The 19056-nt window shown below is 39.6% G+C and overlaps 1 protein-coding gene across 1 annotated transcript in view; it reads left to right on the top strand.

Annotated features, from left to right (window-relative positions):
- The window catches only part of LOC144197627 (lysine-specific demethylase 2A-like), a 113929-nt gene that overhangs the window by 32420 nt on the left and 62453 nt on the right, over nucleotides 1-19056 (top strand). The window contains 3 exon segments of the mRNA XM_077718118.1: nucleotides 7690-7790; nucleotides 12560-12653; nucleotides 17576-17729. Coding sequence (XP_077574244.1) covers nucleotides 7690-7790; nucleotides 12560-12653; nucleotides 17576-17729 — 349 coding nt within the window.

Raw genomic sequence — 19056 nt, 5'->3', positions numbered from 1 at the left:
CCAAGCTTTTTAGAGCTGCAGCATTTTATTTTTGCATTTGAAAAATTTCAAGCCACACCACTATCTTAAAATCTTCTAATTTTAAACTGTCGCCTATATTAACATTGTGAAGTCGTTCTCATCAAATTTTTATCAACAGGAATGAAGTACCGTATTTTCACAACTATAAGGCGCACCTAAAATCTATTTTTTTTTTCAAAAGCTGACTATGTGCCTTATAATCCGGTGCGCCTTATATATGGATAAATATTGAGCCGCGACAGGTCTCCCAGTTTACGGTAAGCAGCCACAGACTCCATTTTTCCCCGTAGAAGAAGTGTACAACGTAGAACGTAGAAGAAGAAGCTCACAACGCTGAGTGTAAACTCAAGGCGATCAGTCATGCAGTAGAAGACGGAAATAGAGCAGCAGCAAGAGAGTTTATCATTAATGAATCGATGGTGAGGAAGTAGAGGAAGCATGAGGATGGGTTGCGCCAAGTAAAGAAGACTCAACAAAGTTCCCGTGGCAATAAAGTGAGATGGCTACAGTTAGAGGACACACTTGAACAGTGGGTTGTTGAACAAAGAGCAGCAAGTAGAAGTGTCAGTACAACCACTATTCGAATGAAGGCAACAGCGCTGGCATGGGAACTTAACATTAAAGAATTCAGAGGTGGTCCTTCTTGGTGCTTTCGGTTTATGAAAAGATGTAATCTTTCCATCCGTACACGAACTACTGTTTCACAGCAACTGCCAGCTGACTTCCAGAAAAAGCTGGCCACTTTCTGCACATACTGTACAAACACGATTAATGAAAAAAAGATCCGGCCAGAGCATATCATCAATATGGACGAGGTTCCACTCACCTTCGATATTCCTGTTAACCGCACAGTGGATAAAACGGGAGTACATACAGTGAATATACGCACCAGAGGGAATGAGAAATCCTCCTTCACTGTAGTTCTCGCCTGCCAGGTTAATGGCCAGAAACTTCCACCCATGGTTATTTTCAAGAGGAAAACTTTTCCCAAAGAAAACTTTCCAGCCGGCATAGTCATCAAAGCTAACCCGGAGGGATGGAATGATGAAGAAAAGATGAGTGAATCGTTGAGAGAAATTTATGTGAAGAGACCGGGTGGCTTTTTTTAAAACAGCTCCGTCCCTATTGATCTACGACTCCATGCGCTCACATATCACAGATAATATCAAAAAACAAGTGAAGCACACTAATTCAGTGCTTGCCGTCATACCAAATGGATTGACAAAAGAACTCCAGCCGCTAGATGTTGGTGTAAACAGAGCATTTAAAGCCAGAATGCGTACTGCGTGGGAGCAGTGGATGACAGAAGGCGAACACATTCACCAAGACGGGGAGACAGCGCCGGACGACATACGTCTGGGCTGATATATCAGTCTCAACTGTGGTCCGAGCTTTTAGAAAGACGGGAATTGTCCCCGAACTGCCAGACAACAACAGCGAGACTGACTCGATTAATGACGACCTTGATGAGACGGAGCCGGACGTGTTGGATGGCCCATTCACTGAGATGGTCAATTCGAACACTTCAGAAGAAGTCGAGAAATTCTTAGATGAGGAGCTGATATAGTGAGCTTTATGTTTTTCTTTTGTGTGTGTACAGTTTACAGTTATTATCCTATTGCTTTATTGTTTTTGCACATTACGGGTGTCACTATATTGCGATTGCACTAACGTTTAATTTACCATAACAGTATCAGAAGGTTTTGTGTGTTGACTAAATGAAGGAAAAGTAAAATGTAATGCTTTGCTGTTGTTCAAAGATGTTAAAGATGTGTCACGAAAATGCTTTACCTCAGAAAAATAATAAATACAGCTGTTTATTCATTTTGGGAGTGAATGGAGTTGTGGAAAGCTTGTTTGTAATCTATTAATAAAGTTTGACTGACCTATCTGACTGTTTTGTTGACATTCTCTTTAGCGCGACACCACCCAACGGTTGCATAGCGTAACTACAGCCTCTACCTCCGCGCCTTATAATCCGGTGCGCCTTATGTATGGAAAACGTTTTAAAATATGCCATTTATTGAAGGTGCGCCTTATAATCCAGTGTGCTTATAGTCGTGAAAATACGGTAATTCCCCCAAATCATTCCTGTATAAAAAAAATCACCGATCTAAATTCAAAGTTGATAAACACAGCCTCTGAACAGCTTTTAGTTTCTGTATACGTTTACGCCCTTGGTTGCAGTGGATAGACGGTAGCAAGCGCAGATACAGAAGACATTGTCGACCAAGGTAAAAAAAACTGGATTCACACAGGAAGTCCGCAGTGGGGGACCTTCTGCAGACTGAGACTGAGGGTATATATGCTGAGTCAATCTTTCAAGCTGATCCGGACAGTCCCTCAGTAGTCTTTAGCTGATCGTCTTCCTTCCCCTAGATTCTCTTAAGGATAAATTCTAGTTGGCGACATGCACGGGTCCACTGGATCTTTCCTCCCCAGTTTGGTGCTTTGTTTTCTTAGTATTATTGTTATTTACGAACATCTGCGAGCCAAACTTTTTCTATAGTCGCCAGGATTTAATTACTCTCGGCAGGTGATGCGATATATCCATCACAATTGATTACCAACAAACCTACAATATCCAGAGCTGCCAACTACACATTTCAGGAGTTTACCCAGAAATGCAAGGCAAACACCGGGACTCCGGACAGCCTCCCGAAACTCCGGAAATCCAAAAATATTGTCACTTAAATTTTCAATTTAAAAGCCTCGGAATTCACGCCGTGGCCACGGGTTCCGCCATCTTTTTTTCAACTGCACTGTAAACTGGAAGAATTCGATAACACTTGTGTGAATCATCAGAGTTACAAGTTCTGACAAATAATTTGTCTTGTGCGACTTCAGCGCATATCGATGATTCACATTCACTCTGAATAAACTCCGGAAATGGAAATTGATTTAGAGATCTTGGAAGTTCTGTGCAGGCCTTTCTATGTACCAAGGGAGCTAATGGTAGTCATTGTAATAGCTGTTTAAATCCCACCAGATGCTATCGTTAGCACAGCACTCCTGCTAGCAACTGTAAACAAACAAACCCCAGGATTACACGCATCTTGACCACCCCGATGGAGTACTTATTGTTGCCAGTTAATTCAACCAAATATGTTTAAATACTCTTCTGCCTAAGTTTATCCAGTACGTGAAGTGTCACACTAGGGAAGATAAAACTCTAGACCATGTTTATTCTAACATTAAACATGCTTTTAGAGCCAGACTCCACCCTCACCTGGCTGGATCCGACCATCTCTGCCTGTCTGTCACCCCCTCATACACCATACTCCAGAGGCTAACAAAGCCATAAATAAAGAGAATTAAAACATGGCCTGAGGACGCCCTTTCTCAGCTACAGGACTGTTTTTCTCGCACCATTTGGGAACTTTTTGAACACCACAAACCCCAGGATTACACGAACACTGTACTTTCCTATATCAAAAACTGCATGGACACTGTCACTGTTAATAAACATATCCAGGTTTTTCCTTCCCAAAAACCCAAGATGACCAGTGAGACACAGGCAGTCATTAAACACTGTAACACAGCCTTCAGGTCAGGGGACGAGTTACAATAAGACCCTGTCAAAGCAGACCTAAAGAGAAGCATTAAAAAGGCCAAGCATATTCAAGGAAAATTGAAGATTACTTCACAGAAAAGAACCCAAAGAAGATGTGGCAAGAATAATGGCAAATTACCAATTATAATGACAATAATAAGGTGTCTGTTAACACAGATGCCTTACTAGCAGAGGAACTGAACCGCTTCTTTGCCCACTTTGAGACTGACAAATCGGATTCAGTATCAACACATCCAGCACCTTGCAGCAGTACATTGAAGCCTACAGAGATGAGGTCAACAGACTGTCTTTGTGGTGTTTGGTGAATAATCTGACACTCAACACCACAAAAACTAAAATAATCCTGGAGTTTTTGCAAACACCGCACAGATTGGCCCCACCCCTCATAAATGGAATACCGTATTTTCACGACTACTAAGCGTGCCATTTTTTTAGCCGCAATGTCAATAATGAATGCCATTTCTGTATTTTAGACACAAAAGCCTCGCCATTCCTTTAGACGCAGCCAGGCATGGCATATATATTATTTATGTATATCGAACCGAGGAACAACTCTTCAGTTACTGTGGCAAGCACCGACAGCTCCCCCTGCTGACCGAGTAGAGATCCCATGCTCCCATAACAATGTCAGAATGCTGGGTCTGGAGTGTCTCCTGGCACTTTCGTCCACTGCTCATGTTGTACCCCCAAATTTACGGGGTAGCAGTATTTCGCCTTTAAAAGACGGGTGAAATAATCAGACAGGTCCTTTGTTGTATTTCAAACCAACTTTAGTTATATCAAAGCAATTCACACAAAACAATATACAATAACACTCAAATATATACATAGTAACATATTAACAACCCGTTATAATCCAAACAATGTACTTGTTGCAAAAACGATTATAACTTATGAGTATAGAAACTTGTTACCTTTTGTTCCGGCCGTCATATACTGCATAACTATTATGCTACCGTTATAACGGCGGCCGAAAGTAGCCTGCTGTAAACAATGCACCCGAGACTCGCACATTCACGCACACACATAAAAAAAGTAAACAGCCAGCGGCCGAAGGTAGCTTGTTGTAAACAATACCCGAGACTCGCACATTTACGCGCACACATGAAAAAGTAAACAACCAGCGGCCGAAGGTAGCTTGCTGTAAACAATACCCGGGACTCGCACATTCACGCACACATAAAAAAAGTAAACAACCATCACTAAGCATTACGTTCTTTCTCACATGCTACGATTGCCTCTTGCACATCTCACACTCAATCGATATTCAAAACAAAGCAACATACCTTTAAAAGACGGGTGAAATAATCAGACAGGTCCTTTGTTGTATTTCAAACCAACTTAGAGAAATGTCTGAATAGCCCGTTTTTATACTATACCAAGGTCTATGACCATTAGGTAATCGCTGTGTGTCTTGCGCGTGCCCATTACGTCATCGCTGCGTGTCTTGCGCGTGCCCATTACGTCATCGCAGCGTGTCTTACGCATGCTAAGCGGCATGAGTCCCTTTTAAACTTAACACCTGCACTCATTTATAACATCACCTACTTCACCCTGTCACACTCACAGCTGATTGGCTTTTCCCTGTAGTGATTCAGCTTTGACGAAAGCTCAAACTACAGTGCTCAGACTTTAGCCCGAGCATTGACAAGCCATTCCAAATTGTCACGTAACTCGTGCGCCGCTGCCTGCCCGTGTTGTATGGAACTACTATGTTTGGCATCTGACATTGAGCACTCCCAAGGTTTTTCTCTACATATAGTGTTCGATCCATGGCTTCATTCCATTTTCCAAGTGTTAATACCCGCATTCTGTCGTCATTGATGTCAGGCCTTTCATCTGTATAGGTCTAATGTATTTTTTCTTTGAGCATTGCGCTATGATCACACAGATGTCTGGCATTACATGGGTCTGGGATCGTTTGAAAGGATTTAACTGTAATGCTTTGACAATGCGGGGAGACTTTTTAGGGTGCCCATCTGCTGGGTTGATTGCAATAAGTAGCAGTGTCGGCAAGAAATGGAACCAGGAAGGGAAGCGGTTATGGTCTGTTGGGTTTATTCTGTATTACTATTATAAATATAGTTGTATTAAGTCATTTCTTTGTAAAATCATTCTCTTATTATTCTCAGTGTTGCGAGGTCACCAATAACCGCCAAGTCATCTTTAACCTAGACTGCCTGTTCCAGGATGTTTATACAAACAATTCACCCAATCTGAGTCTTCGAGATTCGGTGGTCCCTTTTTTAACAAGGCCAGGGCTATTCGGCCAATAACAAGAATGTTGTTTCTGTTATTTACAACATAGCGACTATACCTCGTGACGCACTTCGGGTTTTTCTTTATGTAATTGTTTGTTAGGTTCATTAATATTTACCTTCGTCCGTAATTATCAATAACTGCAGGCAGACATCTTATTCAATTATTGACATTTAATTAAATAGAATGGATAACATGTAAAACCTCAGAGGGGAGATTCAGCAAGTTTCTCCTACAACTTCCGAACGTCTCACCGAATAGACGTTTTCGTACGACTCTTATTGCCATGAATCAAAACAATTTACAGAGTTGTTGATCATTCCATCACGTATGAGTAAAAACAACATCTGGAACTACAATAACAATCAAAGTATTTTACCAATAACAAAAACAGGAGACTAGACCTAAACAACATTTAGATTAGAACAATTATGCCTTCCTTGACCTAAGAATCATATAATAATTACATAAAGAAAAACCCGAAGTGCGTCACGAGTGTTATGGACGTGGCAGAAACAATATCTTTGTTATGGGCTCCGTTGCTGGAAATGGCAGATATCCAGTCCTTGCCCGATCAACAACCCTCTCAGCCCGATACTGGGTATGTGGATGTAGCGTCAACAATCCTTGGAGAAGTCCATGTGAGAGTGCAACACTTTGAGAATAATAAGAGAATGATTTAATAAAGAAATGACTTAATACAACTATATTTATAATAGTAATACAGAATAAACCCAACATTGTTATATGATTCTTAGGTCAAGGGAAGGCATAATTGTTCTAATCCAAATGTTGTTTCGTCTAGTCTCCTGCCTTGTTATTGGTAAAATACTTTGATTGTTATTGTAGTTCCAGATGTTGCTTTTATTAATACGTGATGAAATGATCAACAACTCTGTAAATTGTTTTGATTTATGGCAATAAGAGTTGTACGAAAATGTCTATTCGAGGAGACGTTCTGAAGTTGTAGGAGAAACTCTGGCTTGTTGAATCTCCCCTCTGAGGTTTTGTCCGTGATCCATTCTATTTAATTAAATGTCAATAATTGAATAAGATGTCTGCCTGCAGTTATTGATAATTACGAACGAGGGTAATTATTAATGAACCTAGCATTTTGGTCCTTCGGAGCTTTGGAGGTCAATATACCGGAGCGAGAACCCAGGCGCTGCTGTTCGACATCTGGTAAGTGACCGTGCGCACGGCGTCTTCAAAACCCTTGGTGGGCCGGAGTTTTCGACGGGGGCGCCTGGATTCTCGGCGGTTGAAGACTTTTCCTGCTGGAGGGAGACATCTGATGGATCTCGGGTAAGTCCACATTAATGTCTGCATGTTGTGACGGTGTTTCCAAATGCGTTACAGGGACATTGAATGTGAAGGTCCATTCTGGGTAATGTGACTCGCGTCCTGGGTGACGGCGACAAAAACCCTGTGTTTATACTAGTCAATGGCAGGTACATTTTTGGGGCTGGAAAGTGTCCTGTGTCTCAAGGGTAGGCACGAATATATTGTAAACGTTGTATGAAATTTGTATACAAAATTTAGAATTTAGTGCATAACCGAAGTGCACCAACTGATTGGGCGCCCATTCCATTTTTTAGAGAATTATTAGACTATAAAGTGCGCCCTATAGGTGTGACAATACGGTAGCTTTCTTTCTGAGGTTTGTAGTGTGTTCCAAGTTTGTGAAAATGTTTTGTCCAAAATAGGAACAAACAAAATCGGAAACTGATGATTAACATGCACACCCTGTAGCCATCACAATGTATCCATAGCCTATTTGACAAGAAGAAATACTTTATTGTAAACAGTATTCTTAACAAAAATTTCTTTCTTAGCTCAATCTTATTGATTGGATTGACAACATGTGGCCCCGTCACCTGAAGGAGAGGGACTCAACCAACTCCATCAGTGACATGCAATATCCCAAAGTGCAACGGTAATCTAATAAATCATCATTGATAGAAAGGTTTGAATTGAGGATTCTTTAAAATTTCCTGGCTGAAAAATTTTGTCCATTACTGAATTTGTATAACTTTATTTTTTTAAGAACCAAAAGAATAGACCCACAGCAAAATGTGATGATACAAGCAAAACCAATGCATTTTGAGACCACTCCGACAAGGCTTTCTGATAAGTGGTGCATATGTCCTGGCTAATCGGACACAATATTTCCATTTTAACCAAATAGCCTCCACCTCGATTGAATGTTCGTGCATAAACATTTATAAGGGGTTTCTTTCTGCAACAGATTTCACCAATGTTGAGGCAGCGGCCAATCAATATCTTTTCTTATTGATCTTACACGTAACCAGCTGATGATGCTGGAATCATGCCTTAACATTTGTTGAACTAAAGTTTAGCAGTACCACAGAATATTCAGGCACAAATAAAGTGAGAAAAAATAAGATCATGAGAATAAAATCATATTAGATTTAATCACTATCAAGTGATTGAAATACTTTGTAATATTACAACAAGATTAAAATCGAGAAAATACGAGTAGAAACTCAATACTTAACAATAAAATTAGCACATTAAATTATTATCTTAGATGTTACTTATGTTTACTATTCATGGGGAAAATGTAATTGAATTTAAAGTTTTATGATCTTTGTACATATACTGTGATCTTTCACCACTTTGCAACTTCAACTTTCGTGGCTTTAGTACATCGCACATTTTATATTCAGTATTAAAAAAGTTCATAAAATGTCAAAATTGTGTCAAAGATAAACAATGGCATAATTAATCGCTCTGCTTCTTCTTCGGCACTGAATTGGGTGGCACTCAGAGGAATTTCACCACAGAATGACGCACCGAAGAAGAGTTTCTCTGCAGAAGAATGACGCGCCAAAGAATTTCACTGCAGAAGAGAAATGACGCGACAAACATTATGAAAGGCCGAGGAGTACAATATATTGTCCAATTCACACTTGGATGAAGCCAATACTTAGCCTTTTCCAGCTTTGTTTGGTTTTTGAATCGTCGTTTAAAATGCTTCCAATGTGTTTGTGGAAATTTATTTACTGGAGCCACTGCTGCGTCTCCGTTGCGAAGAGGGGACGTAGGCTGAAGAGCGAAGCCGCAGCGAGCCAAGGGCATCGGAGGTGAGCCGCCTGTGCGGCTGGCCGGCCGGCAATCTCCTGGACGACGCTATTTATTGTGACGTCTATGAATGAAATTCAAGAAAAAAAATTGTCTTGCATAAAACTGGAAAAAACTCGCTTGGGGTACAGCCATCTTACCTAGGTTCGACGCAGCCATCTTACCTTGGGTGGTGCCGTCTAATCCCAGTTAAACATGTTCTGACTGGCCACACAGGACTAGCATTAATTTTGAAATAAAACAAAATTCCACTTTGATTTTTTTCGTTGTATTTCTGATTCGAAAGTGGGACCTATTGCAGCAATATTGTTAGTTTTATTAATAGATATACAGATGCTCCCCTACTTACGAACAAGTTAGGTTCCGAGCGCTTGTTCATGAGTTGAAAGTGTTCATAAATTGAAATTGTTCAAATTGAAGTTGATTCAGTGCTATATTTTGTATTATAATTTATATTTAAGGCCTATATAAGTATGTTGAAGGTTTATATAAGTGCATTTGTATGGTTAAGGCTTGTATAAGTAACCAGCATTGGTCTGTACTGAAAAAAAAACATTTAATAAAATGGAGAGAATACATACAGTACTGTAAACATACATTAGAGAGATGGAGAGAGAGATTTGCAAGAAATTGGCTGAAAGAAGCTATCTAATGACAATTGCACAGTTTTCTTCTTTTTTCAACATAAATGTGGTAGCACTGTATGGCATCATTCAATTGATTTGCAACCTTTGTGCAACGTTCAATATTTGGGTCCTGCTGCTCGATCTTTCTATTTATAAATGGTGCTGACGGTCGAACGATTCAAGTTGTAGTATTCCTGTGCAGCACTCACCACTTTCTCACACACATTAGGCTTCTTTATTATTGCCACTTTCGTTTCAAATGAAATGGCTTGCCTCTTCCCTGCACCTCCCTCACTAGCAGCCTTTCGCTTTTCACCAACCATACTGAATAATGGATGCACAAGATATTTAATGATAAAAATGAAAAAGGTTATTTGCGCACTGGAGATACGTCACGCACTTCCGCACTGCAGAGGAAGGTAGATGCTGGGTGAGCTGAGCTCTCAAAGCGCCAGGCGTCGGCATTAGCGGCGAAAAGAAGCACTACTCGGAAAAAGGCGCGTTACAAAATCAAACTTATGAACATTTTTCGACATAAACGTAATTTGCAGACATGTCCGTATGTACCGTTTGTTCGTGAGTTGAATGTTCGTAAGTAGGGGTTGTCTGTACTTTAATATAACAATATAAGAAGGATGCAAGTGAGAATCCACCCTGACTCGTCCTCATCACAGATGATTCTCCCGAACCTAATTCTCTCCTGCCCATTTAAAACATTGAATCAAAACAATTACAATGTTATCGATTCATTCCAATTGCATGAAAGTTTAACCCGAATAACACAATTAAGGTCAAAAACAACTGCAACAACAATTGCACATTAGGTATTCAAGACAATAACAAGCAAGCTTCCATTTGGGCAAAACAATTCCGTATTAGGTGAAAGGAACAACACTATTTTAAAACAATTCACAAGTATTCTTGGGGGTTGATTCGATAGCTATCTGCTGAAATCTAAAACAATTTAAAAGTACTTCACAGATATTCATTGCGAATTTGCAACTGGGAATAGGGTCAAGGTTTTAATCCAAGTGAACAGTCCTCCGTACCAAGGACTGGGTGAGGTGTTAAGTCAAATAAGCAACAGCTCAGGGCCAGCTGCCGTGGAGAGTGACCTTCTTGCTTTGTTCGTTAACAAATTAAAGTAAGCGTTTGTCAAGGATATAATGTTTAATATTTATCATATACACGTAATGATTAATATTCCACACATACATATAATGAAGAATGCTCACATATATAATAGTATCCCAGAATAACCCCAACAAATATGAACCATTGAAAGATTTGAGATATTTTGAGATTAGAAGCAATATGGCTAATTTCTGTAATTATAAAGTAGTTCTTTTTTCAAATTGAATAAATTGAAATTTTGCATTTACAAAGGCAGGCTACTAACTTCCTTGTGTTATACCCTAATAATGTGCTTTTGATTCATACAGTATCTCACTTGTAAAGATTTTTCTTAAGATTTTCCCTTCAAAGCACCATATCTAGTCGCACATGAGCCGCCATCGCGTATAAGCCTTTCTTAAGATAATCCCAAAGTAACATATTTGCAGTCCCTATTAAAACCTTGAATATGGATTTGAAAATTGAGAATCCGGAGCTTATACGCAAGAAATTGTAAAATTAAAAAATTAATCAATCTTAAGGGTGCGGCTGATACACGCGTGCGGGCGTCTTATATGCGAGTAAATATTGTATTTACAATATTTTTATATATAAATTATATTTAGATATTTCTTCATCTGATTATAACTAATATTTAATAAATGCACTTTGTACTTTCATATAGGCACAAAAACATGTCGTAGGTAAGTAATAATAGTTAGGTGATCCTACTTTGCAGTTTTTCGATTATCGCAGCCATGTCTTGTTTACATTACCTGTGATATTCGAGGGATTATTGTAGATAATTTGTACATTGTACAATAAAATGATTTCAGGCACAGCCCAGCCGGACAGTTATGGCATAAATACATACATACCTTTACAATACAGTCAGACTGCCTGCCAATTTGCCATTGATGGCACTCTGGAATCAGTGTAAACGTGAAACGATGGGTTGGGAAATGTGGAAAAAAATGTGGACTTTCCCTTACAAAGAAAGAGGAACAACCCATGTGGAAATAAAAAAATGATTAGGTCTGAAAATACAACTTCAGGAGCAGGCTAAGAAAGAGTGAGATAAATTTAAATAGAAAATAGGTTTATTACCAGACTGCAAAGTGGACAGTGAAAGTTCCTACAGTGGGGTCCAGCGCGATGTTCCTGCAACTCTAGTCGAATGACAAGTGAGTGTGTCTTAAATACAGGCAAAACTGACAGTTGTCACTAGGACTTTGGACAGATATGTTTCAGTCATTTGCAGGGCAAAAAGTAATTGATCAGTCTCGGACAGTTGAGTATTTGTGCTGACATGTCAGCCCAATCACAAGACTAGGTTTAATTATTCAGTCAGACAGTTGGGTGTTTATGCTGACATGTCACCATAAGGATGACTATGATGCTGTTATACTCACAAAAACGAATACAATATGAACAAGCAATTGCAAAGAGACTTTGTCTTGTCTTACAAAAACCTAACAACAATAACATCAGTACACTTCACAGTACGGATGCTGACACCATTTAATGCAGTTTTCTCCAAACTATTCCAGAAAGGGCCGCAGTGAGTGCGGTTTTCGTTCCAACCTATAAGAGGAAACCTCTCCACCAATCTGGTATCTTAGAAGGGCAATCAGTGGATTGCAGTCAGGTGTTTCTTGTATCAGCAGAAGCCTCATTGCTCAAACTGTTTGAGTTGGATCGGTTAGAACAAAAACCTGCATCCACAGCGTTTCTCGAGGACCAGTACTGTACTAGGGGATCTGTCCTGAGAGATTGTAATGTTACTTAACGTAGTATTGTAACTTTGTTTTCATTGTTTGCTTTGCCTATTCACAAATGTAATATTTGTTTTCTTCCACAGCTTTTGTCTGATGAGTGTAAAAGGTTCCTATACAGACTTCCACATAGCTTTTGGAGGAACATCTGTTTGGCACCATGTCCTAAAAGGAAGCAAGGTACGTCATTAATGGCAGTGCAGTATTTGTCCTCTGCCATTGCTATATCTACATGCTATCAACAATTTTGTATATAAGGGTGGGGGTGGGGGTTGTGTTATTTTTATTTTGAGTACAGAAAGTACAGTTGAAGCCAGAAGTTCATTTACGCTGTACAGGAATACAATTTTAATTTTTTTGTCTCACTTTTTCATTAATATTGAGACCATACCTCACCCTAATTGGTTAGGTATGATGACTGAAACTATTGGATTTTTAATGCCACAGTGAGAATAATTCTTAGAGAATTTAATTTTTTTTCAGATCAAGATTACATTCACAAAATTCTGTCTTTAAAGAACTTGGGAAAATCCTGATAATTAAGTTTTAGGTTTAGTAGCTCCTCATGGGTTAAATGATAACCTGTGAGTTAATCAACTGATCACCTGGGAATGTATCCAAATGCACACTTCCCTAAGTTTATTTTTACTTAGAAATCATGGGAAAATAGTAAATTGGCCCGAAAATCTGAAAGATTTGTGAAGCGTTGCAAGTCTGCCTCATTCTTTGGTGCAATTTCCAGAGGTTTGAAGGTGCCACGTTTAACAATTATTGACAATTTCTTTGTTCCCCAGAATGTGTTTTGGTGTGCGAACCAACCCCGTAATAAAAGATAAATCTTTGTTTAGTTGCTGGGTGAAGCTGTTAAAAATGTAATTATCCACAATGAAGCGATTCCTGCACTGAGATGGGCTGGAACACCATTCACCAACATAGAAGCCATATCTGTAAAGAAACGTATGGCATATTCACACCCGGAAGGTATATAGCTCACTTTCTTTGGACTGCTCCAAAATACATTTAGTATGGACTTTTTTTTGCAAGTGACCTAAGATTTGACAACAAATCTTCGTGTGTGCAAACATTGTTCAATCATTGGACAGGATGGTCTGTAATAAAATATGGTAGGTCTCCATCTTGCACCACTCGTGCTCATATTCAGATGTTTCATCAAATTGTAAGTGTTTGCTGGACATTGGGCAATTCAAGAGTTTTATGCAACATCAATTTGATGTGTACATTTATATAAGACATTCCATCTGATCATTGCTCCGTGTTGAACCCTGACTCATGTTAGCTGATGTACTCCTAACCATATAAAATTTCCCATAATGATGGTGGCTCTAAAAACCTGTGACAAACAAAGTATTGACATTTATGGGCTTTTCAGATTTTAACTTGGGGTGTACTCACTTTTGTTGGAAGTATTTTACATAGCCATTGCTGTGTTTGAGTTATTTTGAAGATATTGTACTTTGCGGTTCAGCTATCGCGGACTCAGAGTTTCCCGGATTTTTTTTGAAAAAAAAAATACAAATATTACATCGAAACAACATATTTTACAGTTTATTTTTGTTATACTATGAATTTCACTCTCTCTACCCGTATTCTATATGGTGTATAAATAAAAGCCTAGTAGTCATCATACCCTCAGCTGCGTATGACGAAATTGTATAGTGCTTCTCCACTGGTCCGCCATCCCAGGCAAGACCCCTTAACTGACATATTCAGACTTGTTAGCACTCCGCCACGATGGAAACATCGCATCACCTCTTGTTAATTTCAACCAACGAACTGGAGAGCAATGAGCCGCTGCGCCCGAGCGCGCCGCCATCTTGAACTCTCATTTCTGTATTCATGTACATGTTTTTCATTTCTGTATTCATGTACATGTACATGTACATGTACATGTACATGCACATGTACATGCACATGCACATATATATATATATATATATATATATATATATATATATATATATATATATATATATATATATATATATATATATATATATATATATATATATATATATATATATATATATATATATATATATACACACATACACATACACATACATATATATATATACACACACACACATACACACATACACACACACACACACACATACACACATACACACACACACACACACATACACACATACACACATACACACATACACACACATACACACACATATACACACATATACACACATACACACACATACACACACATACACACATACACACACATACACACACATACACACACATATACACACATATACACACATACACACACATACACACACATACACACATATACACACATATACACACATATACACACATATACACACATTTACACACATTTACACACATATACACACACATATATATATATATATATATATATATATATATATATATATATATATATATATATATATATATATATATATATATATATATATATATATATATATATATATATATATATATATATATATATATACATATATATATATATATATATATATATATATATATATATATATATATATATATATATATATATATATATATATATCAGCAACTCAGTTACCTATTTATATATTTATTCATGTATTTATTTATTAACTTACTATTAAGTACCTATTTGTGTATAATGCCTTTCCTATTCCTGCATCCTCACCCTCTTCCTATTGCAACAAAGAAATTTCCCGATTACGGGATGAATAAAGTTATCCAATCCAATTTTTTAATGTTGTCCCATGAAAAGTTATATATAATAATAAACAAATAATGCAGAAATGAGCGTGTACTCACTTGGTAATGCAGTAATACCTTGACATACAACTGCCCCAAAATTCAAGATACGAGTAAAATTTGGTGCAAGTATTTGTCTTGAGATAAAAGACAAATTTGACTGCTGAAGAGGATGGAAGAGTTGCCGTCATAGGCCAGGATGAAGATAATCCCATCTCCTTTTTTGAACCTGTTTATCCCCTATTAGGGTGACAGGGGGTGCTAAAGCCTATCCCAGCTTTCATCCAGGCCAGACTCTCTGAATTGATGGACATTTGATCACAGTGCACAAGGAGACGGACAACCATGCACATTCACACCCATGCCTAGGGGCAATTTACAATGTACAATCAGCCTACCATTTGGAATGTCGGAAGCAACTGCAGTACCCGGAGGAAACCCATGCAGGCCCGGGTAGAACATGCAAACTCCACACATTTGGACCGACCTGGATTTGAACCCAGGACCCCAGAGCTGTGAGGCTATCTTCACTCTGACTATTCGGATTATTGAGGCGGTCTAGAGCTGATAGATCTGATAGCCTCGGACTTGGAATCAGACCATGACATCATCGCCCGACTTGGATTATGTACAGTCATTACCTGGACACTTTTCCCACAGACCAACAACTGGGTTCCTGTCTGGCCATCTACAGTGGACCACCGCGTGCGTGGTGGCTAGCGGCGTTGCTCAGGTATGCGTGTTAACCGACGCCCGCTGACGACCAGATCATGACGGGGCAGCTGGCGAGCGGAGTGGCCGGGGGCCATTTCAGCGTCCAGGATGGGGCGGCCAGCGATCCATCAAGCGACCAGGATGGGGCGCCCCGCGACCACTCAAGCCTCCAGGATGGGGCGCCCTGCAACCACTCAAACCTCCAGGACGGGGTGCCCGGTGACCACTCAAGGGCCCAGGACGGGGTGCCCGGTGACCACTCAAGGGCCCAGGATGGGGTGCCAGGCGACCACTCAAGGCCCCAGGACAGAGCATCTGGCGACCACTCAAGGGCCCAGGACAGGGCGACCATTCAAGGCCCCAGTACGAGGCGCCCGGTGACCACTCAAGGGCCCAGGATGGGGCGCCTGGTGAACACTCAAGGGCCCAGGACAGGGCGACCATTCAAGGCCCCATGATGGGGCGCCTGGTGACCACTCAAGGGCCCAGGACGGGGCGCCCGGTGACCACTCAAGGGCCCACGAGTCTTCAGGAGTCCATTCAGACCGAGGCATGCGGCTTCCTCACAGGCCGACCCGGACAACTGCTTGACTGACTGGATGCCCTACATCCCCCTCCGCGCCTGGAAATTTTTTTCGGTTTTGATTCACATTTTGGAGAGTGTGCTTGCTCTTCTCGGTGCTCCCTCCCACCCTTCCTTTTTGGTTGATCCTAGGCTAGGTTTTGGGACCTTAAGGGGTGGGAGGCTACTTTTAGGGTTAATTGGGGTTTTAGTTGTTTTCTATGCTTTTTGCCTATTGTGTCTCATGGTTTCCCTTCTCTCATGTGATAAGGTGTGTGTACTTTGTAAACAACCCTTGTCTGTCTACTTATACCCTGTGTTTCTTAGTCTTTGTGATATCATCTGAATTGTTTGCTTCATGCCATGTTAACGTTCCTTGTTTCTTGGTTTCCCTGGTCTTCTCGTAAGGTTTGGTCTTGTTGTTTGATTCTAACTCCCTGCCTCAGCCATTTATTTTTTATTTTTTTTAGAGCACTCCACACACGCTCATTACCTGCTTTCCTGCATTTGGGTCCAACTATGTTTCACGGCCGAGCTAGTGTAACACAATTATGCCAAGCAAAATGCCAAAATGGCTAGTTAGTGACTTGAAGATAACAAAGTCAAATTGTTGATGGGCTTTCGTAAAGCTCAGATCTGAATCCTATTAGAAATGTCCTGCAGTTTTGTCAGGTGTAGCCAGGATTCCAGTAGTGTCAATACCCTATGAAACATTATCAAAATAATGCATTCTATAAAATGTGTTGTTGGTCTACAATACACTTTTAGCGTGAGTGTGGCTTTGTAGTTAATGAATTACTTAATTTTAGGCTTCTCTTCAAAGCTCATCCAATCATCAGATCTCAATGTATTTATATGATGATGATGAGGATTTTGCCTGCTAAATTTTATATATTGTTTGTCTGCTTTTATGCTTGATGCTTTTTGCCATCCAACTACTTTGCCTATATCAACAAAGATCCCCCTAATCTAAATTATCAGCCATTTTTGTCTGAAACAGCTGATTCAGTAAACGGGCCATAAACCAATGTGTTCATTCTAACAGGTTTTCTGGTTGATCCCTCCCACCGCTCAGAACTTGGATCTATATGAACATTGGGTGCTGGCAGGGAAACAGGGAGATGTCTTCCTTGGGGATCGGGCATCTGATTGCCACAGGATTGAAATTCATCAGGGGTGCACCTTCATTATGCCATCAGGTAAACATGAACAAAAACTTAAACAAAAAGTTATCGTTCAAAGCACCCTGACCAATATGGCACTGTCAGAAAATGTAGACACGGATTGGAGAGTTTTCCTGGAAAATTGATTGAAAAGTTTTTATTCACTGAATGCAAAACCAGTGTGCTTGGTATGTAATCAGCAAGTTGTAGTTATCAAAGAGATTCATTTTCATTGACACTATGGGACTCAACATAAAGACAGGTATGACCACTTGAAATGATAATAAGAAAAAATGAGCTGTGATCAGCTTGTGCAAATATTAGTATAAGGAGGAACAGTGTCGCTGATCAAGTGACAGAACTGTGGCAGTCGCACCTATCCAATTGTGATACCGCGCATTTCCCATCCTCATCCATGGGATTCGATAGGTTTTATCAATATCTCGTGCCAGGTTACCTCAAATTAATGGAATTAAATTTAATCAATTGAATGCTTTCATTGTCATTATATAAGTATAATGAGATTTGAAGCTTTTACCTTGCCGTGCACAAATAATAAAAAACAGACAAATAAATAATCAATTAGTAAGAACTGAATAAATAATAGTCCAAGTAAGGTCAGCAGAGCAGAGTGAGCTTTTTCCGTCTGAAGTCCAGGATGTGTTAGATGGTTTTGGAGAGGTTCAGCGCCAAATCGCACCACTCACTGGTTCTATGGGCGCAACAAAAAAAAAAAACAAGCAAACATAGAAAATCGATATATAGTAATGATAAATATGTACCGTATTTTTATACCTATAGGGCGCAGTTAAAAGTCTAAAATTTTCCCTGAAATGATTGATGCGCCCAATCGGTCGGTCCCATGTCTGTGCACTAAATCCAATGTTTGTAAGGCTCTGACCGCTTGAGTGACTGCTTTTATTTCTTGTCAGCACGCTACTTTTTGCGATCAACCCAGCGGACGTTCAACCTAAAAATAGCCTCCCAGCGCATTCCAAGCATTATACTAAATCCATTCAAAACATCCCAGGGGAGTAGCAAGGCATTTACTTCTGTGTGCTTGCAGCAATTTTAACCCTAAAAATACTCAATATTCAGAGAAACAGCATATTAGAGCTATACAGCGTTTGCACTGCTGTACCTACTTATTGGCACCTACGTATATTTGCTCATAAAATAAAACCTTGAGATATCAGCTGAATGTGTTCCGGGGCCAAGCTCGTATGTACTTTTATTTGTATCTCAAATCAACTTGTCCACAAAATATTTCAAAAAATTTTTTGTTCCCACCCTCTGGAAAAAAACCCACAAAAATAGGACAATACAATGGAAATATGTTTTTAATTGTTCTAATTCACCATCT

This window comes from Stigmatopora nigra, chromosome 6 (assembly GCF_051989575.1).
Source record: "Stigmatopora nigra isolate UIUO_SnigA chromosome 6, RoL_Snig_1.1, whole genome shotgun sequence".
NCBI lineage: Eukaryota > Metazoa > Chordata > Actinopteri > Syngnathiformes > Syngnathidae > Stigmatopora > Stigmatopora nigra.
Note: the sequence above shows the minus strand (reverse complement) of the source record. Positions and strands in the feature narration are given on the sequence as shown.